Source organism: Dipteris shenzhenensis, chromosome 15 (genome assembly GCF_047967505.1).
Source record: "Dipteris shenzhenensis isolate YYH24624 ecotype China chromosome 15, Dip_SZ_1.0, whole genome shotgun sequence".
In the NCBI taxonomy this organism is placed as follows: domain Eukaryota; kingdom Viridiplantae; phylum Streptophyta; class Polypodiopsida; order Gleicheniales; family Dipteridaceae; genus Dipteris; species Dipteris shenzhenensis.
Genome location: NC_141610.1, coordinates 36,389,671 through 36,410,737, shown reverse-complemented (window position 1 = coordinate 36,410,737; position 21,067 = coordinate 36,389,671). Strand labels below are relative to the sequence as shown.

The following is a 21,067-nucleotide window of genomic DNA, read 5'->3' as shown; positions in this document are numbered from 1 at the left end:
TAATGTTAAAAGTATTGCTTCCCTTAAGCGGAACAATGTGTCACTAGGCTATGTTTGTTGCAAGATCCACGTCAAGTCTGTGAATTGGTGAAATAGCCTCTAGGAGCAGAATTAAATTCATTCAATGGCACATTGTTCGATGGAATGGTCATAGCGCTCATCATACGCAGACATTCATTCAAGTTCTTTTGGTAGTTGTGTGGCTGTCAGATTGTTAACAGGCTTTTACTCCACTAATAGGGTTGTGCCTTTGTCCAAATGTTAGATCGTTCTAGGAACGCATTGCAAGAAAAGGACAACAATTCAGAAACTCATAAACGAAGACAAGCAGAAAGAAAAGTTAGAAAAAATGTATTCAGCATGTATTAAAATATACTCTTCTACTCATCCTATTTCAGTTTTGAACTCAATTGATACCATAGAATATCTATTTGCAACTTGATGCGATGGAGAATAGACTAATACAACATAGTAATAACTTTACACAATCAGGAACTCTTACAATGGAGTATCTCACTCTAAAAAAGACACTCCATCTCTCTAATCCTCTCTCAGCCAATGGCCATCATTTCAATTTTAATGCCGATAGTACAAAGATTAAAGTCTTAAACAACAATTAAATTGAACACTCTGAACGAGGTTAATGACTTGTGGGTTACTCGCTAAGATTCCCTCTCTTGTAATTTGTCTAGCTAGTGGGGCTTTGTTTGGTTTGGTGGGTACGGGCCCACCCAACACTTACTAGCCGACATTTTTGCACATAAATTCTCTTATAATCAAATTGTTTGCAAAAGTTATTATACAAGTAAGAATCATAATGACCACAATTGTCACACCTTAAGGTCTTAATCTACCTACACGTCTACTTTTCCACAATAACTTTGAAAATATGGTAATATCCGAAGGCTTTACATTTTTTGTGTAAAAAGTAAATCCAAGTCTATCAAGAGAAATCATTATTAAAGGTTACACTTTCTCTTGAAGGTTGGCTATTGGCTGTTGAAGTGCTTACATAGGTTTTTAAATCGTGGAGCATTGCAAGAGATCATTTCTTCTTTTAGGAAGTGGATTCTAGCCTGCATTGACCCTAGGAGTTTATGCAATGATTGCTTTCTATATGAAGTTCCTAGGCGATGTTTTCTACAATTCTTTTGAAGCCCCCTCAATTTGTGACTTTACAAGAAGCCTCTACGCAACATCACCCTTCTTTCTCTACCATGCTAGTGCTTTAATCTACTTTAAACCATGGAGTTTTTCAATCGTGGAGCATTGCGGGAAATTGTCTTTGCTTTTGGGAAGTGGTTTCCAATGTGCATTGTTCCTAGGATTTCATGCAATGATTGCTTTACGTAGGGAGTCCTGGGCAACATCCTCACTACAGTTCTTCTAAAGCCCCCTCATTTTGTGTCTTTACAGGAAGCCTCTACGTAGCACCATCCCTTTGTTAGCCTTCTTACTCTTCTCTGCCCATGCATTTTCTATTCATAGGCCATCTCCAAGGGGTCGCTTCTTAGCTCAGGTGATTGGTGACATTCGAGCTTGTTTGGGCCTTTCTCACTAGAGTTTCTCGGCTTTGAATGCATTAGAAGGAGCTTAGGTCCTATCTTTGGTGTGCTACTAGTACATTGGCTTTGGTTGTTGAGGCAAAGAGCTTTGTTAGGATTGGGGGAAGTGCTTTTCTAGCCTTTGGGACAAGTTCTTTTGGGGTTGAATTGAATATTTTTCCTTTCTTTGCACCAGTTCTTAGATTAGTGTATTCTTTTTCCAAGCTTCAGGGTGGACTTTCAATGGGAATTCCTTTCCCTCTCCTTCCCTTCAACGGTGCAAGGTTTTTTGTTTCAGCCTTGGAGAAAAGGATTTTGGTTGAGACTTTTGTCTGGCAATAGAGTCTCTCAGGGTAACACCTTCGACTCCCACAACCATCAAAGTTTTACCTTCTCCCTAGAAAAACAATAGGTGAAGCTAGCAGCTCAATCTTTACATGACAAGGCATTAGTAGGCAGAATCGTTGGACTCACCCCCTCAAGGATCTACATCCAAGATTGGTTGCAAGCAAGTCTAGCGCTAGATGGGGACATACTAAGGGGTTCACCATCTATGGAACTCTTCTTCAGTTGAGCTCACCTGACACCACCCTCACCTAGGGCTAGATGGGGACCATATTAAGGAGGTCACCATCTATGGAAATGAGTTTCTCTTCTTTAGCTGAGCTCACCTGACACCACCCTTGAACTCATGGAGCAAAGGCCCATTTACCTTGGTCTGCACTTGGTTTATCTTTTTCGGTGGTACCATGTTTTTATAGTGGAGGATATGGACACAACTCATGATGTACCACATTTAAGGGCTCCAAAGGGAGTATGGCCATCTTGCCTTCCTTTAGATGCACTTTTGGCATAGTGGAGGCATGGTGCTGGAGTCTTTGCTAGACACACTAGCCTCGGTTGTGGCACTTTTACAAGGTCAAACATCATGGACACTTTACAAGGTCATGGACTCATAAAGAGTTCAATTTAATGCTCTCTTTTGCTAAGCTTTTGGTGTGAGAGAAGGCCTTTGCGAAGTTAAGGAGGAAGTTGGGCCACAAATGATTACAAGAGTGATTGTTCCAGCTTGCATTCTACATAAAGAGTCATTAAGTAAGGTGGAGACCAAATAGGGAGGACTATGATTGGAACCAACATAGAGACAAGCTATAGGCCATGGGGAGCTAATTGCGATGGATTCAAGAGGTAGGCTTATGAGATATGTCCGTAGGGAAAGAATATGTTCTCAATGCCTAACTTGTTACAAGATATTAATGACTAGCAAAAACATTTCATGTATGAAGTGCATGCATGTGTGCTCTTTCATTAGGAGCTACCTTTGTATTTAAACACGTCGAATGCTAAGCCTAGCTTTAAAAAATGCATAAGTATCTACGTAAAGTTTACTTAAACATGTGCTCAATTTTGCATTTGTGTTCAAGTATGCATGCATTGTTCTGTTTAGAAAAATTTGTGAAACCTGTAAACAAAAGGAAAATGTTATAGCAACATATGTATAAGTGGGATAAGATGAAGTCTTTGTTGGCAATAGTATTGGGCTAAACCTCATAGTGGATGGTGGGCATCACTCTAGAGTTTGAGAGTGGTAAGCATTATGAGCGATGTGGTGTGAAAGCATGCATACCTCTAAGTGCTACCACAAAGGTTGGCTTCTCGAGTTTTTTGAGGTTCTTTTCTCAGGGCGATGGGCTCCCATGAGAGTGGCAAAGTCAATAGCTTATGGGTTGTGGACAAAAATGATAGCTCAAAGCTAGTATGTGTTGATTGGCTCTTTGTTACTAGCAACACATCCTTTCTAAAAGCAATCCTCTTCTTTGAATTTATACAAGTTGGTGTTGTTCTTCTTTCCTTTTGGTCAAGTCCTATTTGTCAGCTAGTGAGAACAGTGTTTATTAGAGAGTCTTTGTGAATGTTTCTCTCTTTTGTGAAGCTACGAAAAGCTAGTGAGGATGAGCAACTATCCCGAGTTTTTGGGTCATGGAATATAAAAGCTTTCTTGTGTGTCATCATTTCATTGATCTATCAGTTTATGTGGTATCGTATGTGAGATTCTAGTTTTGGGTTTTTTGAGGAAATTTGAGAGCTGTAATTTTCCAACAATGTACTAGAGCATCATCATGGTCTTTGTGAGGGTTTGTGAAAATTTATCAAGAGCTTCCAGTCTTTTATCAGAGTGGTGCAACAGAAGCGTGATGGCCTACAAGTGTCTTGATGATTATTGCAACATGAAGATTTTTAGAAGACTTCATTGTTCCACAATTTCAGAATGTTTGAGTTATAGAAGTCCTAGTGTAAATTTGAAGGAAGCTTGGTCAATATGGTTTTGAGAAAAGGTGTAGCAAGTACTTCCTGCAAGCTTATGAAAAGTCCGCGTCTTTGATTCGAATAGGTAAGAACCATAAAGTCTAGTACTACTACGATGGAGTTCTTTAATGGAAAGAGATTTCGACTCTAGTAGTTCATGACAGAGCTCGGACCCAGTGATTCGTTGGGTGGAAGGTTCCTCGTCAATTGAGATCTTGTAGCTTTGATATTTATAGGGGATTATGTTTGTGATGATTATGCCCTTTGACAATACTTTTGGTTTCTTCACCTTGTGTGGATTGAGCTTTCTTAATGTGCTATTTTGTTCCTTTGTGGATATCATTTCATACCTTTGTGGGTAGCTGGTTATCTCGTTAGTCTTGTGTGGACAGACGTGTGACAATGGAGGTTTCTTTAGTATTTTGAATTTGGCGGTAGTTTCGTTCAGCTGGTTTTTGGCAGTTTATCCCCTACTTAGTTTATGGGGGGAAATGTTGGCAATATTATTGGTAGCTTATCCCCTACTTAGTTTATGGGGGGAATGTTGGCAATATTATTGGTCTAAACCTCGTAAGGGATGGTGGACATCCCTCTAGGGTTTGAGAGTGGTAAATATCCTGAGCCACATGGTGTGAAAGCATGCAGATCTCTACTTGGCTTCTCGAGTTTTTGGAGGTTCTTTTCTTAGAGCAAAGGGCTCCCCATGAGAGTCGCAGAGTCAATAGCTCATGGGGTGTGGACGAAAACGGCAACTCAAAGCTGATGTGTGTTATTGACTCTTTGTTATTGGCAAAGGAACCTTTCAGAAGTCACTCTCTTGTCTTGTGTGGATGTATATTGGTGGAGCTACTTGTGTGGCAGTAAGTTCTCTGAAAGCTTGTGTGGCTAGTCATCTTGTTCGGCCTATGTGGCAAGCTTTCTATAGCTTTAGTTAATGTTTGTGGTAGAATTTTGAGTCCTTTAGTCATTCTCTTGTGAGCTACAAAACAAGCTCGATCTGGTTGAGTAGATGTTTATGTCTTTTGAAAAGCTACAAAAAGCTAGTGAGGATGAATAGCTATCTTGAGTTTTTGGGTCGTGGAATATAAAAGCTTTCTTGTGTGTCGTCATTTCATTAGTTTGTCAGTTTTTATGTGAGATTCCAGTTAGAGGTCTTTAGAGGAAATCTGAGAGCTCTGATTTCCAATAGTCTTAGAAGGCATAGAGCTACAATGTTTGAAAGGGATGAAACAATTAAAAAATGCAAGCAAAACGTGTCCAATGCAAGAGCTCTAAGACATAGAGCTACACTGTTTGAAAGGGATGAAACAATAAAAAAATGCAAGCAAAATGTGTCCAATGCAAGATTGTCTTGCACAAACAAAGGCTTGTGTTTTTAATTAAAAAGCATGATACTCAAAAGGAAGGGCTTTTATCCCAAAATGCAAAAATGCACACCCATGATGGTTCTTTGATACTATAGAGAATGCAAAAGAACAAAAATCAAGTAACGAAACAAAGACTACAATGTTTTCAATGTTTTATATATTCCAGATGTGATACTGTCCATGGTATGATCTTCAATGGTCTTCTCCCTTTTTAATAAAGCCTTTCCCTTCACAAGCTTGATCATGGGCAATTTAGCATCCTCTATCTCCATTGGTGTGTAGTGCTCCACAATGAAGCCTTTGTTGCTATGCTCCGCAACCAACTCAAATGCATAATGAATGTGCCCTTTCTTGGATGCCTTGGAGGAGCCCTTTGCTCCAAGTGGACATGCATCTTCTCTTCCTCGAAAGTGCCTTTTTTCATCCTCTAGTATACCTTCTGTAAGGAGGCATGTGAGCCTATGGCATGCACGAGGATCCCAAATTTGGCTTCAAATAGGAGTAATTTGAGGAAAGTTGAAGATAGATTTATATGAGGCTTTGCACGAGCTTACGATGGGCCTCAGTTTATTCTAGTATGTCAAAGCCAAGAAGATTTATAGTGTGTGAGTATACTTGAAATATGATATTTTCTGTCATGGGGAAAGCTATATTCCCTTCATCATCACTCATCTACCCATATATTTTCATGGCAAATATAACTTTCCTTTTGGCATATTGTATCTTTTTGAAGCTTGCACATGCCTTCTCCAATTTGCTATCACATTGATTGGAGTGCCCTCAACTTGTGGCTCCTTGATGATTGTGGAAGCTACTTTTCACTTGCCTAAAGCCTTGCATATAATTCACTCGAGCTCAACATCATGTTGCTCGCTGTGCATTGAGGTAGTACTAGGACATCCCAACAAGGACTTGCATTGTGTCTTGTAGCACAATTTCTTTGTGTCTCCTCCTTGTCATACAAATGCATGTACTCTTCCTCAATAGTGTAGATGCCCTTATCAATTGCTATATTCACTTTGTTGTTCTTCTTATGTTTTTAATGTATTAAGATCCATGAGAAGGCTAATGCTTTATTGACTTGTAATGCATATCACATCCTCCAAGCTTTGTTGCATGGTTTTGATGAAGTGCAAGGTGGCCATTAATGGGCACATGTGGTTGGTGGAGCCTATTTTTAGAATAGCAAGCTTTGAAAGGTAGCATATGTGAAGCGAAGAGAGGAGATAATGTCAATGTTTTTGTGTGATGCGGAGGCTAAAAAGTCCACCAATTTGAAGGAGATATGTAAACAATAGACTTTCCATTGAGACTAATCTTTAGTGTTTGAAGGATCAACTGAAAAATGGGCTTGGGTGTGTGTTGGAATTGTCAAATGAAGATTCATGTGTGCAATTGAGTACTTTGGGTAGTAGCTCTTTGGTTGATATAGAGTAGTTAATGTGTAACCTTGTTAGTAAAGGTTGTTGGTTTCATTTCCTTCTTGTACGAATAGTGCTGTAGGCCCTTGTTGAGGTGCTTGTCTCTCAAGTTCCTCTAAGTTGACATGTTTTTAGCCCATGTTTGCAACCTTGATGGTCCAAAAGGGAAATTGGTTGATGTAGGCTTGAAAAGTTGGAAATGAGATCTTGGCTATCACTAGTTGCTCATTGGTGGGGATGGTGTTGATGAGTCCCTTAGGGACGATATGCATTGCTTGATATTTGTTCATGGGAGAGAAGGGGTGGGTAGAGTGTGGTTACACACTGAGAGTGGACATTTTATCGTGGAATAATGAAGCGTGGATGGCCCACAGTGTACTAAGGCATGTGTAGGGATTAACCCCCTTGTTAGTGCATATTACGGATGGTTGGGGTTGGCCAAGCTATATATCAAATCATTGTTACACATGTGGCTGGGTACTCCCCTTGTGCCCAAGCTAGTGTGTGGGGTTTCATAATTGTTTGTGGACTGGTGAATTCCCCAAAAGCATTGTCTGCCTCCATTTCCACTTAGAAGACTTGTGTGTCCCCCAACATGGTAGATGGCTTTGGTTATATAGAAAATGCTACATATATACTACCTGGCAAGTGCGTTAGCTTTCCTAGAAGAGGGTCCCAAAGTGTGACTCGGGTGCCACTTAGGGTGAGACTCCTGGGTGGATGGGTGTGAAACTACCCTAAGCTTATCGGGGGGTTCAGACCATCGACCTAGCGTAATCCTATTTGGTCCAATATCAAATAGGGGCTTGGACGTGATGCTGAAAAAGGTGTTTGAGATAGGAAGGCTGCCCAAGACTACCACTCAGCTCCATTCATGCCATTTTCCTGTTAGCGTGGTCTGATCGAACCTCCCTCCGTCATCTGTCCCAGAGAGCATAATCGGCCAATCAAAGTTCTTGTGAAACTATGGTAGTGTTTTGAGACATATGAATGTGGGTTGGTGTGAACAAAACCACTTTCCTACGCCAAGGTGGAGGGTGGTGTGAACGTACCCTTAGTGAGGGAACTAAGGGCTAAGGTTGTGTGAGGTCCAAATCAGCAGAGAGAGAGAGAGAGAGAGAGAGGGGGGGGGGGGGATACAAAGAGAGAGAGAGAGAGAGAGGGGGGGAAGAGAAAGAGAGGGGGAGAGAGAGAGAGAGAGAGAGAGAGAGAGAGAGAGAGGGCATGAGGGAATGCAGGTGAAAGAAGCAGCGCTCACCACAACACCCCAACAACCAAAGCACCTTCCAGCTGCCGGCTATGGCGCCCCTCCTTCGCTTCTTCTGCTGCTGCTGATGCATAGGTACTCCTCCCTTCCTCCCAACATGATGTGGGGAGCTGTTTCTCTGTCCGTGTCTGTCCGTCTGTGTATGTCTGTATGTGTGTGTGTGTGTGTCTCTCTCTCTCTCTCTCTCTCTCTCCCCCCGCCTCCCTCCCTACTTCCTGCTGCTATGTGCTGTGTGACGTAAAAGGCCTATTCTTCTATTGTTCGTCTTCTCTCTCCTTCTCCTTCTCTCCCTTCCGGTTTCTTCTCTCTCCATCACATGCCACCCCGATTTGCCACACATCCCCTTCCTAACCAGAGAGAGAGAGAGAGAGAGAGAGAGAGAGAGCGCCACTGGAGAGACTTTATGCGAGAGAAAACAGAGAGAGAGAGAGAGACAGAGAGAGGGGAGAGAGAGAGAGAGAGAGAGAGAGAGGAGGGGGGAACGAGTTGAGGAGGTAGAACGACACCTACCTGCGAGAGCAGAGAGAGAGAGAGAGCGAGAGAGAGAGGGCAAATTGAAAGGAGGAGAGGGAGAGACAGGGTTCTCTCCCTCTCTCATGGCGTCTCCCTTCCCTCCCCCTCGCCTCACTTCTCCATTGCCTCACCGCCTGCCTCTCTCTCTCATTCCCCTTCGCTCTTCTCTTCGACTTTTGCCCCCCCTTCTCCTCATTGCCTGCTTTTTTAGCTCTGTTTCGCGAACCCCTTCCCCTCTCCAGCCCTTTCCCCCCCGACCTACGCTGATCCTGCCTGCTACTCGCCTCTCCATTTATCTTCGGGATGCTTCCGTGTCGACCCAGACCGGTCGACTTCTGGTAAGTTTAATAGCTCCCAGTAGAAGCTCCCGGTCCTTTCCTCGTTAACACTTTTCAAGCAGTCGCACGAGATCTCGCCATCCGCGTCGTCTTTTGTGAGCCCTATGTCGACGAAATTGCTGCCAACTTTTTTCTCTGTCTTCTCTCGATTCGACCGTTGCGAAGAGAAGTTTAGAGTACGCAACAAGGGTGCAGGAGAGACACACAATCCTCTCTTTCTGTGCAATCATGCACGAGTACAGCAAAGTTAGAAAGCTCTTGCTCCTGCAATGACAGGGATGCAGTATGTTACCATATAGGTTTCACCTGTTATCACTGTTAGTGCTGTTGATTTCATTTGCGCTGACATGGAAGGAACTGTCTTCATTTTTCGCTTCATATACAGGATTGGGAATCTTTTAATTCTCACAAATCTGCACTTTGGCTTTTGGAGAAAAGGCTTGTTTTACCTCCAGGAGTTGCAGGTTTTAAAAAAAGGTTTCAGAATCTTTTGAAACCCAGTGGCAGCTTATGCTTTGCTTAAGAAGTAGTTTTCTTTTCCATCCTTATTAGCACTGCCTCCCTAGAGGCGTGCTTTGAGCAAACTCGGAAGTCGATAAGTGTGATTTCCTTTGGGTTTCCCGAGAGAGAGAGAGAGACAGAGAGAGAGAGAGAGAGAGAGAGAGAGAGTTTTCATGAACCACACCCACACACCATGAGTGCCCAAGGGCATTCATGCTCTCTTGTTCAATGGGTTTATTGGGTCTTCCCTTCTCTCTCTCTCTCTCTCTCTCTCTCTCTCTCTCTCTCTCACGTATATCGGTCTTGCTTCTTCCCTGTGTTTTTAAAATTGATCAATTTATAAGGTTGGATGTATGCTAGTCTTATTGAGGGTCTATACAACCCTTTGGTATATAGCATCATGCTATATATTCATCATGCTATATATTCATGATGTATAGCGTCATGAATATGCTAATTGAATATCATAAAGAATGCCACATACTGATTGAAATGTGCTAATATGACTTGAATATGGTGTGATCCCTTCTCAACTATATAGTTCTCTAATGGGTTGACAAGTGAGGGTACTTCACATCATATTAGGTTCGCTCAATTGAAAATATAGCAATTTAAGAACTTTACTAAAGTGCTATCAAACAATGAAGGAGGTGAATTTTGTTTTGTGTTGTAGACGTAATAGATCTGGGCTTTTGGCTTTTGACATTTTTAGGATCATCAAATGCAAAATTCAAAGTGAAGTGAGTTTTTAGCCTTTGAAATTGTACTATTTTTGTTGTTAAACTATTCTTAGGTTTCATATTCCTTTGATTTCAATTTTTGTTTCATGTCTTTGTTTGTAATAAATAGCTTGAGATTCTCTCTCTCTCTTCCCCCCCTCCTCCCCCTCTCTAGAGTCCTTGGCTTGTGGCTCGTTAAAACTCATTATCATCCTCATCATCGTCATCAGCATTCTCTCTCTCCCTCTCTTCCACCCTCTCTCTCTCTCTCTCTCTCTGCTTTTGTATTGATTATAACATAAGTTTTTGATTGAGCTTCCTTGGAGTAGGACCTAAATAGTCTTGATGGGAATGAGCTAGTAGGAAAGCCTTGCCCATAAAAAGTCACATCATGTAGGTGGTCTCCCTCCAATGCTAGGCTCGCCTAGAACCAATTTTCATGTACTACATTTTTGATGTGTTGCTTGGCCTCCATAAAATGTGATATATAGATGGCTGTGGGTGATGAGGAAGCTACCATGTGATTTCCTTTGGCTAGACCAAATCGTCACCTTCGGATGTCGGTTTCTCGAGTCGAACAAAATTCTCAAGAACTTGTTTTGATCAAATGGCCGGGAGAAAGATGAAAAGGTGTAAACAGGAAAGGGGTTGAGGGAAGAGGCAAAGCGACAAGGTTATAAAAAGGGGGAAGAGGCTGATGGAAATCCAAGATGAGAGAGAGAGGCTTCGGAGGGGGAGGGGGAAGTGTAAGGGATGACAAAGAGAGGGGAAAAGGAAGATGAAGGCGAAAGGGAAGGGAAAAGGGAAGGAGAGCACAAAGGGGAGGATGGCAAGTCCAAGCTGGAAGGGGATGACTAGGGTTGTGGGAGCTTAAAATAGACGTTCAACTTGTGGATGTCAAGCTAGTCATGGATGCACCATCCATTGTACAAAACATATTCCGTGGCTGAGGTAGGAGGCATTCTCACAAGATCAGCTAGCCTTAAGGTCACCAAGCTGGCTAGAATGAGCATATATTTAGCTCAAGGGGGATGGTTTATGGGAGCTCAAGGGAGACATTCACCCTTGTGGATGTGCAAGCTAGTTCATGGGTGCACCATCCATTGTACTAAACATAATCCTAGGCTGAGGACGTTCTTGCAAAATCAACTACTAGTTGAGCTAGCACAAAAGTCAACAAGCTGACTAGATGGTTAGCTCAACCCTCTAGGATAAGGGCAAGCACTGAGCAGGCCATGTTTGAGCATTCTGAGCATGATAATGCCATATCCATGTTAGCAGGATGCCATCATGCCTAAATGGCTGGGGGTGTATGGTAGATGCAAGGTGCACTTTTGACTTCTAGGTGTTGGAGTTCTTCTAGCCTTACCAAGCATAGGATTCGATGGCTGGAAACACTCGTAGGTACCTCTGTCATTGGCTACTATTTTTGGTCATTTTTTGTTAGAAATGTTCGTATCTCTAAAGTAGTGGCCAAATGCTAGGGGCACTTTTTCCCTGTACAAGATTTTTCCATCTAACCTCAGTTAGAGGTTGAGTTAGTCACCACACATTTCGTGATCGTAGTTAGGGTCCACCCTAGGTTTTATCATTTATGAGAACTTTAGTCTTCTCTTTGATTGCTGTTGCTGCAATCTCATTTCAGCTTCCTTCAGCTTTGTGTTCTCTTTCACACTCGCTTCCATTTTCAACTTTTGGTATCAGAGCCAGTTGCCCTTGCCTCCCAGAACCTCCCCTGCTCCTGTGGAGCTGTTTGTCGCAAAAACTTACAGCCTCCATTTCTTTTTTGAGGACAGGCTGCATTTGGGAGTTGTCCAGGGCAAGAGCTGTTTCCAGCTTGGACGACTCAGTTGCAGCAGATTTTGTCAAGATTTGGAGCTGTTTTACAGCATTTTGACATGTTTCCAGCTTAATATTCACATCTGCTGCTGTGCGCCTGTTTCTGGAGCCTGCTGGAGCAGTTTTGCATTCTCTGAATTTTTTTCTGCTGGTCGGCTGTTTTCTGCACTATTTTTGAGTTGTTTTGCTGTTGGAAACAAGAGGCCTGCTATGTGACTTGGTTTCTAGCCCTATTTCAGCTCTCCGGTGCAGATTTCTACACAGCTGGCTGCATTTTTGGCACTTTTGAAGCTGTTTACCCTATCCCAGCACAGGTCGGACTTTTCTTTTGCAGATTATTTACTGCTTACAGGCAGGGCGACTCTTCCTGAAGAATTTTGGTTGCTCTTTTGAAAGTTTTGGACCTGTAGAATCAGTTTCAAGGTTGGTTGAACCTGCTTTTCACATGCAGCATGTGTTTCGAGGTCATTTGGGATTGTTTTACTGTTTACCAGCAGGTAGACTCATTTGCTGGCTGTTTTTAGGCTTTTGGATCTGTCATTTTTTCTGGTTTGAACCTGGTCATAGTAGTTTTGTCAAGGGACAGCTTGTTGTTGCACACGCGAGTGCAAAAACAGCCCATTGAGTTCAGATATTTGCTGTTTTGGTTCACAGGGATTGATGCTTTGTTGAGCCACACATTGGCTAAGCTTGGGCAGAGGTTGTGTGGGTGCAATACACTTCCCAGCAAGAGAGTCTTGTGGACATTTTTGAGGTGCATCCTCAATGCAAGTGTTCAGAGCATGTGAACTTGTGTGAGTTTTTTTGTCTCTTTGTCTTTTGCTCAAGATGGCACAGAATAATCCAAATGACATCTTTGGCATGCTTGCTCAGGAGGATAGGTTGGATAGCATCAATTGCTCTCTTTGGAGCTTTAAGGGGATGCCTTTGGCATGTTTTTGAGAGCTTCTGATGGGAGCTGATGGACTCTCTCTTTGGTAGAGGTGGAGTTGGTAGAGTTGGAGTTGGCCCGAAGTGTCATTTAGCGGGTGTTACTGTTACAAAAAGAGAGTGTGTGAGAGCAAGAGAGCTGAACGTAGTGCTTGCAATAGAAGAAGTGACTAATACAAGAAGTGGGATGGGTTTTGTCTAAGTGACAAAACCTTATCCTTCACTAACCGTAGTAAGTGAACTAACTGTGGTTAGGGGGAAAAACCTCTAAATGAGGGAAAAGTGCCCCTAACCTACTTATTACATTACATTGGTCACTGCTGAATTATAATAATAATTCTAACACCCCCCTGCAGTGCCAATGTCATGTACAAGGAAATGATCAATCACCAAAAGGATATAAGTTCAGGGCACTACGAAATGCCACGTGGAAGTGCTTTGGTGAAGATGTCTGCAACATTGTCATGTGTTGACACATAGATCATACTGGTCTCTCCTGCATGCAACTTCTCTCTGACATAGTGATAGTGAACCTCAATGTGCTTCGTGCGAGCATGAAACACAGGATTCTTTGCCACTGCTATAGCACTCTGACTATCAGTGAGAATCGGAGAAGGACCCTCCAATGAAAGATGAAGATCAGCAAATAAACAACGCAGCCAAACACATTCAACTGTCGCTGTGAAAGCTGCCCTGTACTCAGCTTCACATGAGGAGGTAGCCATTGTAGACTTTCTTGCTCAACCAAGAAATGCAAGCATGTCCTAGAAAGAAACAATTCCCACTGGTGGACTGCCTAGTATCATAGTCTCCAGCCCAATCTGAGTCACTGTAAGCATGCATCTGCAAGTCACCCCCCTTGGGAATCATCAAGCCAAAAGACTTTGTACCTTGCAAGTAACGGAAGATGCGTTTTACAGCCTGCCAATGCATAATCTTTGGGCTGTGCATATACCTGCTCACCTGAGAAGAAAACTGAATATCAGGTCGTGTATTGTAGAGATAAATGAGGCATCCAACAACCTAACTATAGAGTGTGACATCAATTGATTCACCCGCATCATGCATTGTAAGCTTCAGCCCCGGCTCCATGGGAGTGGACATAGGCTTGCAATCATGCATGTTGAATCTGTCCAAGAGCTTTTGAACATACTTGGACTGAGACATAACAATGCCACGTTTCTCTTGAATAAACTAGATCCCCAAAAAGAAATGTAATAGGCCCAAGTCTGACATATCAAATGTAGCTTTCAATTGGGCCTTGAAATCTGCAATTACTTCCTCATTTGATCCGGTGAGCAGCATGTCATCTACATAAAGAATGATGACCAGAATATCCCCCCCATCCTTCTTGATGTAGAGGGTGCTCTAAGTTGGACTATTGTGCAGCCCCTTGCTGGTCAGAAAGGCATCAATTTTGGCATACCATGCACGTGGGGCTTGTTTCAGCCCATACAAGGCTTTATTCAGCTTGCATACCTGAAGTGCATTTCCTGAAATTTCAAAGCCCGGAGGTTGTTTGACATAAACCTCTTCCAACAAGTCTCCATTAAGGAAAGCTGTTTTAATGTCCAACTGATGAACATTCCATTCAAAATTTGCAGCCATGGCTATAATTGACCTGATGGTTGTCATCGTGGATGCAGGAGCAAAAGTCTCCTCATAATCTATGCCCTTTTTCTGAGCATATCCTTTTGTAACCAGCCTTGCCTTGTACCGATCAATGGACCACCTCCGGAGTGCCGATAGAAACTGAGTACGAAGACTTTGTATAAATGGATGCTCAAGTATGTGTGGGTGTGTGGATTTGTATGTGTGAGAGCATATTTTTATACTATGGTCTACACCCACCATTGGGCGCTGATGATGTCAGTGGGGATGTCATAGTAGCTAGTCCCTGCTATGCATGATGGAGTTGATGGTTTTCAACCTTGTGAGTGACTATCGTGAAATTGAAACTGCACTATGTTGTGTTTTTAGAGGATGAGTTTGGGAATGTTCCTGGATTGGTATTGCGATAATTCTTTCTATCTTAAATGGTGCGTTGCCCTACCAGCTAGATTTAGATTTAGATGCTCGTTTGGGAGAGACTAAAATGAAATCGTTTAGACTTCACAAGCAGTTGTAGCTTGAATGAAGAGATTTGGACTACTTTTTGATTAGCATTCTCCTTTAGTGCTAGCCTTCGTCATGGCTGAGTTTGCCCTTCATCTCCGGAGTGCCGACAGAAACTCAGTACGAAGACTTTGTATAAATGGATGCTCAAGTATGTGTGGGTGTGTGGATTTGTATGTGTGAGAGCATACTTTTATACTATGGTCTACACCCACTGTTGGGCGCTAATGACGTTAGTGGGGATGTCATAGTAGCTAGTCCCTGCTATGCATGATGGAGTTTATGGTTCTCAATCTTATGAGTGACTCTCGTGAGATTGAAACTGCACTATGTTGTGTTTTTAGAGGATGAGTTTGGGAATGTTCATGGATTCATCTAGGTATATAGTTCAATTCCTTGGCCTCAAATTGTCTGCTCTCGAAAGCTATAACTCCATGCTCTTGTCTCAGAACAGCCCCCAGGCCTTTGCGACTTGCATCTGTCTCTGCAATGAAGGGCCATGAGAAATCCGAGCATACAAGTATAGGTGCATTACTCAAGGCGTCTTTGAGGTCCTCAAAACTGAGTAGTGCTTCTTGTGACCACTTGAAAGCATCCTTTTTTTAACAAGTCAGTGAGAGGGGCTGCCCTCTTGGCAAAATGTTTAATAAATTTCCTATAAAAAGAAGCAAGACCCAAACAACCTCTGAGTTGGGTGGGATTCTGTGGCTGTGGCCACTCCCTTATGCATTTGACGTTGCTGGATCCACTCGAATTCTATCACTGCTCACAATATGACCAAGATACTCAGCCTCTTCTACCATGAAAGTACACATGTTGGCTTTAGCATAAAGCTGACGTAACCTCAGAAGTTCAGCACTTGCTTGACATGACTGATGTGTTCTTGCTTATCCTTGCCGTAAATGAGGATGTCATCAAAAAATACCAGCACACATTTGTAAAGAAGGGGCTGCAAAATCTTGTGTCATGTGTGCCTGGAAAGTAGCCGGTGCATTGGTCAACCTATAAGGCATCACTTTGAACTCATATAAACCTCTAAGGCCCTGTACCGTCTTTCTAAGGTAGAACGGGAAGAAGTGGCAACACAGGTGCGAGAATTGCTAGAGAAGAAATTTCTCTCTCATAGCACTTCTCCTTTTGCATCCCTAGTACTCCTGGTAACGAAAAAAGACGGCTCATACCGCATGTGCATTGACTACAAAGTCTTGAATAAGGCCAATATCAAAATTAGGTTTCTGATCCCTAGGATAGATGACTTGTTGGATGAACTCAAGGGTGCTCAATTTTTAACTAAGATTGATTTGAGGTCAGGCTACCATCAAATCAGAATGAAACAAGGAGATGAGCACAAGACATCCTTTCGCTCAGAGATTAATTGGCTTGCTACCCAGGGGCTGGCTCCAAGACTATGGCATGAAAAGCCTCTCTCCTTGGGGCTAACTGTGAAGGCATATCAGCAAACACATCAGCAGATTCTGAGAGCAATTTCTGCATGTCGCACTCCTCAACACGGGGAATGTTGCCCTGCATAGATGGCACAATCCCTCTTGAACTCTTTGGGCAGCTGCCTTGCTGAAATGACCTGCAATTTAGGAGTTGCAATACCATGCAATGTTATAGGTCTACCTCTGTGCACAAAGCTGAGTGACAAAGCATTTAGGTCCATGCTGATTTTGCCCAATAATTTCAACCAATCACAGCCCAGGACAGCATCTATTGGGCCCATATCCAATGCCAAGAAATCACCTGCAAATTCATAATCATCAGAGAACTTGATTCGTGCATCTTGGCAAAACGATCTGCTGATCATATGCTGTCCATTTGCCACCTCTACCTCTCAGCCCATGATTTATTTCAGTAGCAATCAGTCCCGCCTTTTGTAAGGTTTTGCAATTAATAAAACTGTGAGTGCTACCGCTGTCCACCAACACGTGAACAATCCTGCCATTAATCATCCCTTTCAATCTGATAGTTTCAGCACTTTTGGCACTCATCAAAGCATGAAGGGAGATGGCATAGAGTGTTGTCTGGGCATCCTAATGAATTTCCTCCTCGTCCACAGGATCATTACCACTAGCATCCTCACGTGCATGAAAAGGCATAGCAACCTGATGCTCCACAAGAAAAGATGTAGGCCTACGACCTCACATGCCACAAGTGTGCTGAATGTCAAGTGATTGTATATCATGAACATCATGATCAGTAGCACCACTCGGATTAAAAGGAAAATCAGTTCCCTTCAGGAGCCTCGTCCGAATCAAGTATTCTTGCCATCTCATCATGAGAGGCATCCGAGGACTCTGTCGCGTCAACTAAATCCTCATCATCAGAGAGTTCAATGATCATGCTAAGCTTGGTTGAACCAGTGTTGTGTAAGATTGTTCTACACAGGGGTCCATTTCTCGCCACACTTAAAGCACAAGTTTGCTTTCTTCCTGCTGTCCATTATGGCCTTGGTATACTGCTGAATTGCTGATTTTTCATTTCCAGCATGTGCTTCCCATGTTGTAGCCCCATGTGCATTCTTTTTGTATGCTGCCCACATGGCAGCCACCTAAGCCCTATGTACCCCTCTCCCATGCTCTCCTCATGCGGGGGCTTACAGATAGGTAGGTGACTTTTCCAAATCACGTCCTCCCATTCCCTTGAAGGAGAGCAAATAATAGGAAGTTTTTTCTTCCATCCTACAGCCTCCTTTAGTGATTAGAATAGCCAGACTTTGCTGAAAGATATGATAGCCTTCTCCTTTAGTGCTTTTTGAATTGTAAGTTTGAGCATGCAGCTTTGATTCAGCTTTGCCTCCTTCGCTCCTGATGTTGATCTGGATGTCTTAGCTTTTTGTCTGAGATAGTTGCTTAATCAGTTTTCCCAGAAGTTGCCACTTGCAAGAGACGGGACTAATCTAATTGAATTTGACTTTTGATAACTTTGAGCATAGAGTGGTTACTTGATTGGTTGGGGTATAGGTCTGGCTTCTCTCTAAAATGTGTCGGTGTCATTCTGCAGGATTAATGCTGAGAACGATACGATCCACTAATTGAAGCATATCCGTATGTTACTGGAACTTGTTTTGGAAACAATCGAGGTGTAGAATTCATTGACAGAATTTACCAGAGGACTGGTTTTTCCTTCTTCAGATCATTGGCTGTAAGGTTGAATGGAGGACCCGGGCAGAATTGGGTTACGCCATTGGGCTAATTTGGATGCAAATAATCTGAAGGATCATTTGAGGGATCACCCTGCTTTGAAATTGATGGATGTTGTGGCTGAAAGGGATGCTGCCTTTGCTGAACGAGACACAGCCATAGCAGAAAAGAAGACTGCGTATGCTGAACGTGATGCAGCTCTGTTACAAAGAGATGTTGCATATGCAGATAGAAATGCTGCGTGGATGGAGCGTGATACTGCACTAGCAGCTCTTGCAATGGTGAGAGCTGATAAGGACAACACTGAAGCTGCTGCAAAGCTTATGCAGATGGTCAACATGGCTGCAAGTGTTCCTGCTATTGAGTCAAACTTACAACCTGTTCCAAAGGCTGGCAATGAGATCGTCCAGTTTGTAGAAGCCAAGAATTTGCAGAAGCAAGTGAAGCAGCAGGGAAAGAAAGCGCACAAGGACAGTCCTAAGAAACGCAAATCTCCTGTGGTAAGCAGCCTGGACATCAAAGGATCCAAGTCCTCTTCAAAGAAAAAACAAAAGCAGCAAATTCAGCAGGATACACTAGTTAAAGTGGAGAAGCACAAGCAAGATGAAGGATTAAAAAATAATACTGGAGCCTTGGTTCCATATGATGTATCATCTACACCAATCCCTTACTGCTCTTGCACTGGAACCAACCAGCAGTGTTACAGGTGGGGAAGTGGAGGATGGCAGTCAGCTTGCTGTACTAATTTTATTTCTTTGTATCCTCTCCCTATGAATCCAGCAAAACGTGGCTCTCGAGTTCCGGGCCGCAAAATGAGTGGTGGTGCATTCAAGAAGCTCTTGCAAAGGTTAGCAGGAGATGGTATAGACATTACTACTGCATTAGACTTGAAGAATCACTGGGCAAAACATGGTACCAACAGATATGTCACTATCAAGTGATGTGGTGGTCTCTGCCTAGGATTTTACATTTGCTCTCATTTGAAAAATGCTCTGGGAAGAGTAGAGTTTGCTACTGTAAGGATGCTTTTCCGACTGTATTAGTTTGTAAATCTTTGTTACCTGAAACCTCTCTTGTTGACCATACATTCAAGTATTGATGCCTGGCTTAATGAGGCAATCCAATATTATCGTATGCTGCTAACTAAAGAGGAGGTTTTTAAAAACGTTTTTGAAAGATTTACAAGTGCGGGCGTATCCTTTTTTAGATCTTTAAGGAACTTTTTTGCTAATTGTGGCATTTTCTCTGTAACTGAAGTTGCCCATGTACGATGTTAATGAGATTCAGTAGGCTAGTTATTCACAAGGGTATCTGAACGATCAAAAATATCTGGAAATCTATTTTGGCTCAGCTTCAACATCTTTTACATGTTTCTGAGAGTGTTATGTTCTTCATTGACACACTTTTGTATAGCCAGAATACTTTGGGATCCTAAATCGTTGAGAAACAGCCTCATAGTGGATATTCAAGCCAGTGCTGGATGAGATGAAACAAGCTGGACTACTAAATCTGCAGCCATCAGTTATTTTGGTTAGGTTTTTATTAAAGCTTCTCCAGTTGTGTGACTGTGCCTTAACAGACATTGAATAGGGTCAGAAAGTTGGTCTTGAAACCTTTCATAAAGCTGCTTCATGACGTCCGATTTTTTTTGTTGACCTCGTTGTAGAAAGGATAGTTAAAGAATGACATCATTCGCTGCTCTAGAATTAATCCATTGATAGCATCGTGTTCATTAAGTCTTTTGCTTGTGGGGATGGTCATGTTCGTGTAATCCATTGATAGCATCAAATTACATTCTCTTTAATGTGAACAAGTCTTTTGCTTGTGGGGATGGTGGTCGTGCGTCTGCAAAAGCTTATTTATGATGGGATTGAGTGGTTTACATAGAAGTCTTCTACTCAGTGGGACCAAAGAATCATTTGTGCTCGAAGCGTCACTCAAGTCTCAGATGGGGCAATCCATCATTTTCACCTTGTACAAATACTTTCAAAGATTCATGATTTAAGAATTCTCTGATTTGCGTTTCAGATTATTTACAACGATTGCTTATGATGTTTTCCATTGCTTTATCTTCCTAATCTTGATTGAAACTTTCACAAGGGTTGCTGATGTAGATTGTGCTCAACCCATGATAAGGTCTTGATTTGATGGAGTCTGATAATCGATTCAGATGTCTTTCCTAGGTAACAAACTGTATTAATCTTATTCATTCATTTTAGAGTCATGTTTGCAAGTGCGCCTGGAGCTCAAATTCTTGAGCGTTGATGAGTGATGGAAAGTTGAGCCCTTTGCTACCTTCTTAAATGTAATACGGAGTGAGAATGCATGCTTATGAAAGACTTTCAAAAATTTTAACGAAATGGTGGGCATTTCTTAAACCTTAAAAGCTTCATGTAGTATCAACCCCCCATTGTAGTTGATAAGATATCAATTTGACTTTGTTAAATGTCGATGTTGCGTCCAGACGTTGTGCCAACATATTGTATACTTGTGACTACCTGAGGAGCTGTCTTTGACGAGGGCAAGAAGCTTTAATATATCTAATCTTGTGGGTTTATCATAACTCCATAGTAGGTGGCCGTAATTTAATTGTACTTTGACATTTGTCGACAAACTAATAAGCCCTAGAGCAAGAGCAAAGCTACTTGCTCTAATACTAGGCCAAAATCATGTCAAGAAATTTGGAGATGATCTCTTTGGACCCATTAGTCCAACACAAAATTTTGGGAAAGCATGTGACATTGTGGCTATCAACTAACTCATAGTGTGGCATGAAGCAAGCACATTTAAATTTGCAATCATTGTCGGACAGATTCCCTAGTATTTTTAGAGGATGTAAGGTCACAAAGGTTTAGCAACCTCCTGCAATGGTCTTCAATCCACAAAAAAGGTTCCCACTATCACATGGATGACCATAAGGTGTTGCATTGAACACTAACAAAGATAATGGATGAAAATGGACCAATTGGACTTGAAACTCCATGCAATGTTGTGAGCATAGATTATCGGGAGGATCTAGAGATATTTAAAGAACAATACCATTGAAAGACTTTTGTTAAA

The 21,067-nt window shown here is 42.3% G+C and overlaps 1 protein-coding gene across 4 annotated transcripts; it reads left to right on the top strand.

The window, feature by feature from the left end:
* The first annotated feature begins 7,845 nt into the window (after nt 1-7,845).
* Nucleotides 7,846-19,299, top strand: LOC147893746 (uncharacterized). Of its 4 annotated transcripts, none has more exons than XM_087385764.1 (3): nt 8,063-8,757; nt 12,471-12,570; nt 17,868-19,299. In XM_087385764.1, the coding sequence occupies exon 3, from the start codon at nt 18,019-18,021 to the stop codon at nt 18,946-18,948; it is 930 nt and encodes a 309-aa protein (XP_087241890.1). In that variant the 5' UTR covers nt 8,063-8,757; nt 12,471-12,570; nt 17,868-18,018; the 3' UTR covers nt 18,949-19,299. The 4 variants fall into 4 exon arrangements, with proteins under 4 accessions (XP_087241887.1, XP_087241890.1, XP_087241889.1 ...); XM_087385763.1 differs by having other exon boundaries at nt 12,471-12,610; XM_087385761.1 differs by lacking the exons at nt 8,063-8,757; nt 12,471-12,570 and adding an exon at nt 7,846-7,981.
* Nucleotides 19,300-21,067: the final 1,768 nt, after the last annotated feature.

Bases quoted from the DNA above. Each gene is read 5' to 3' on its own strand.
- LOC147893746 (XM_087385761.1), top strand. From the start codon at position 18,019: ATGGAGGACCCGGGCAGAATTGGGTTACGCCATTGGGCTAATTTGGAT.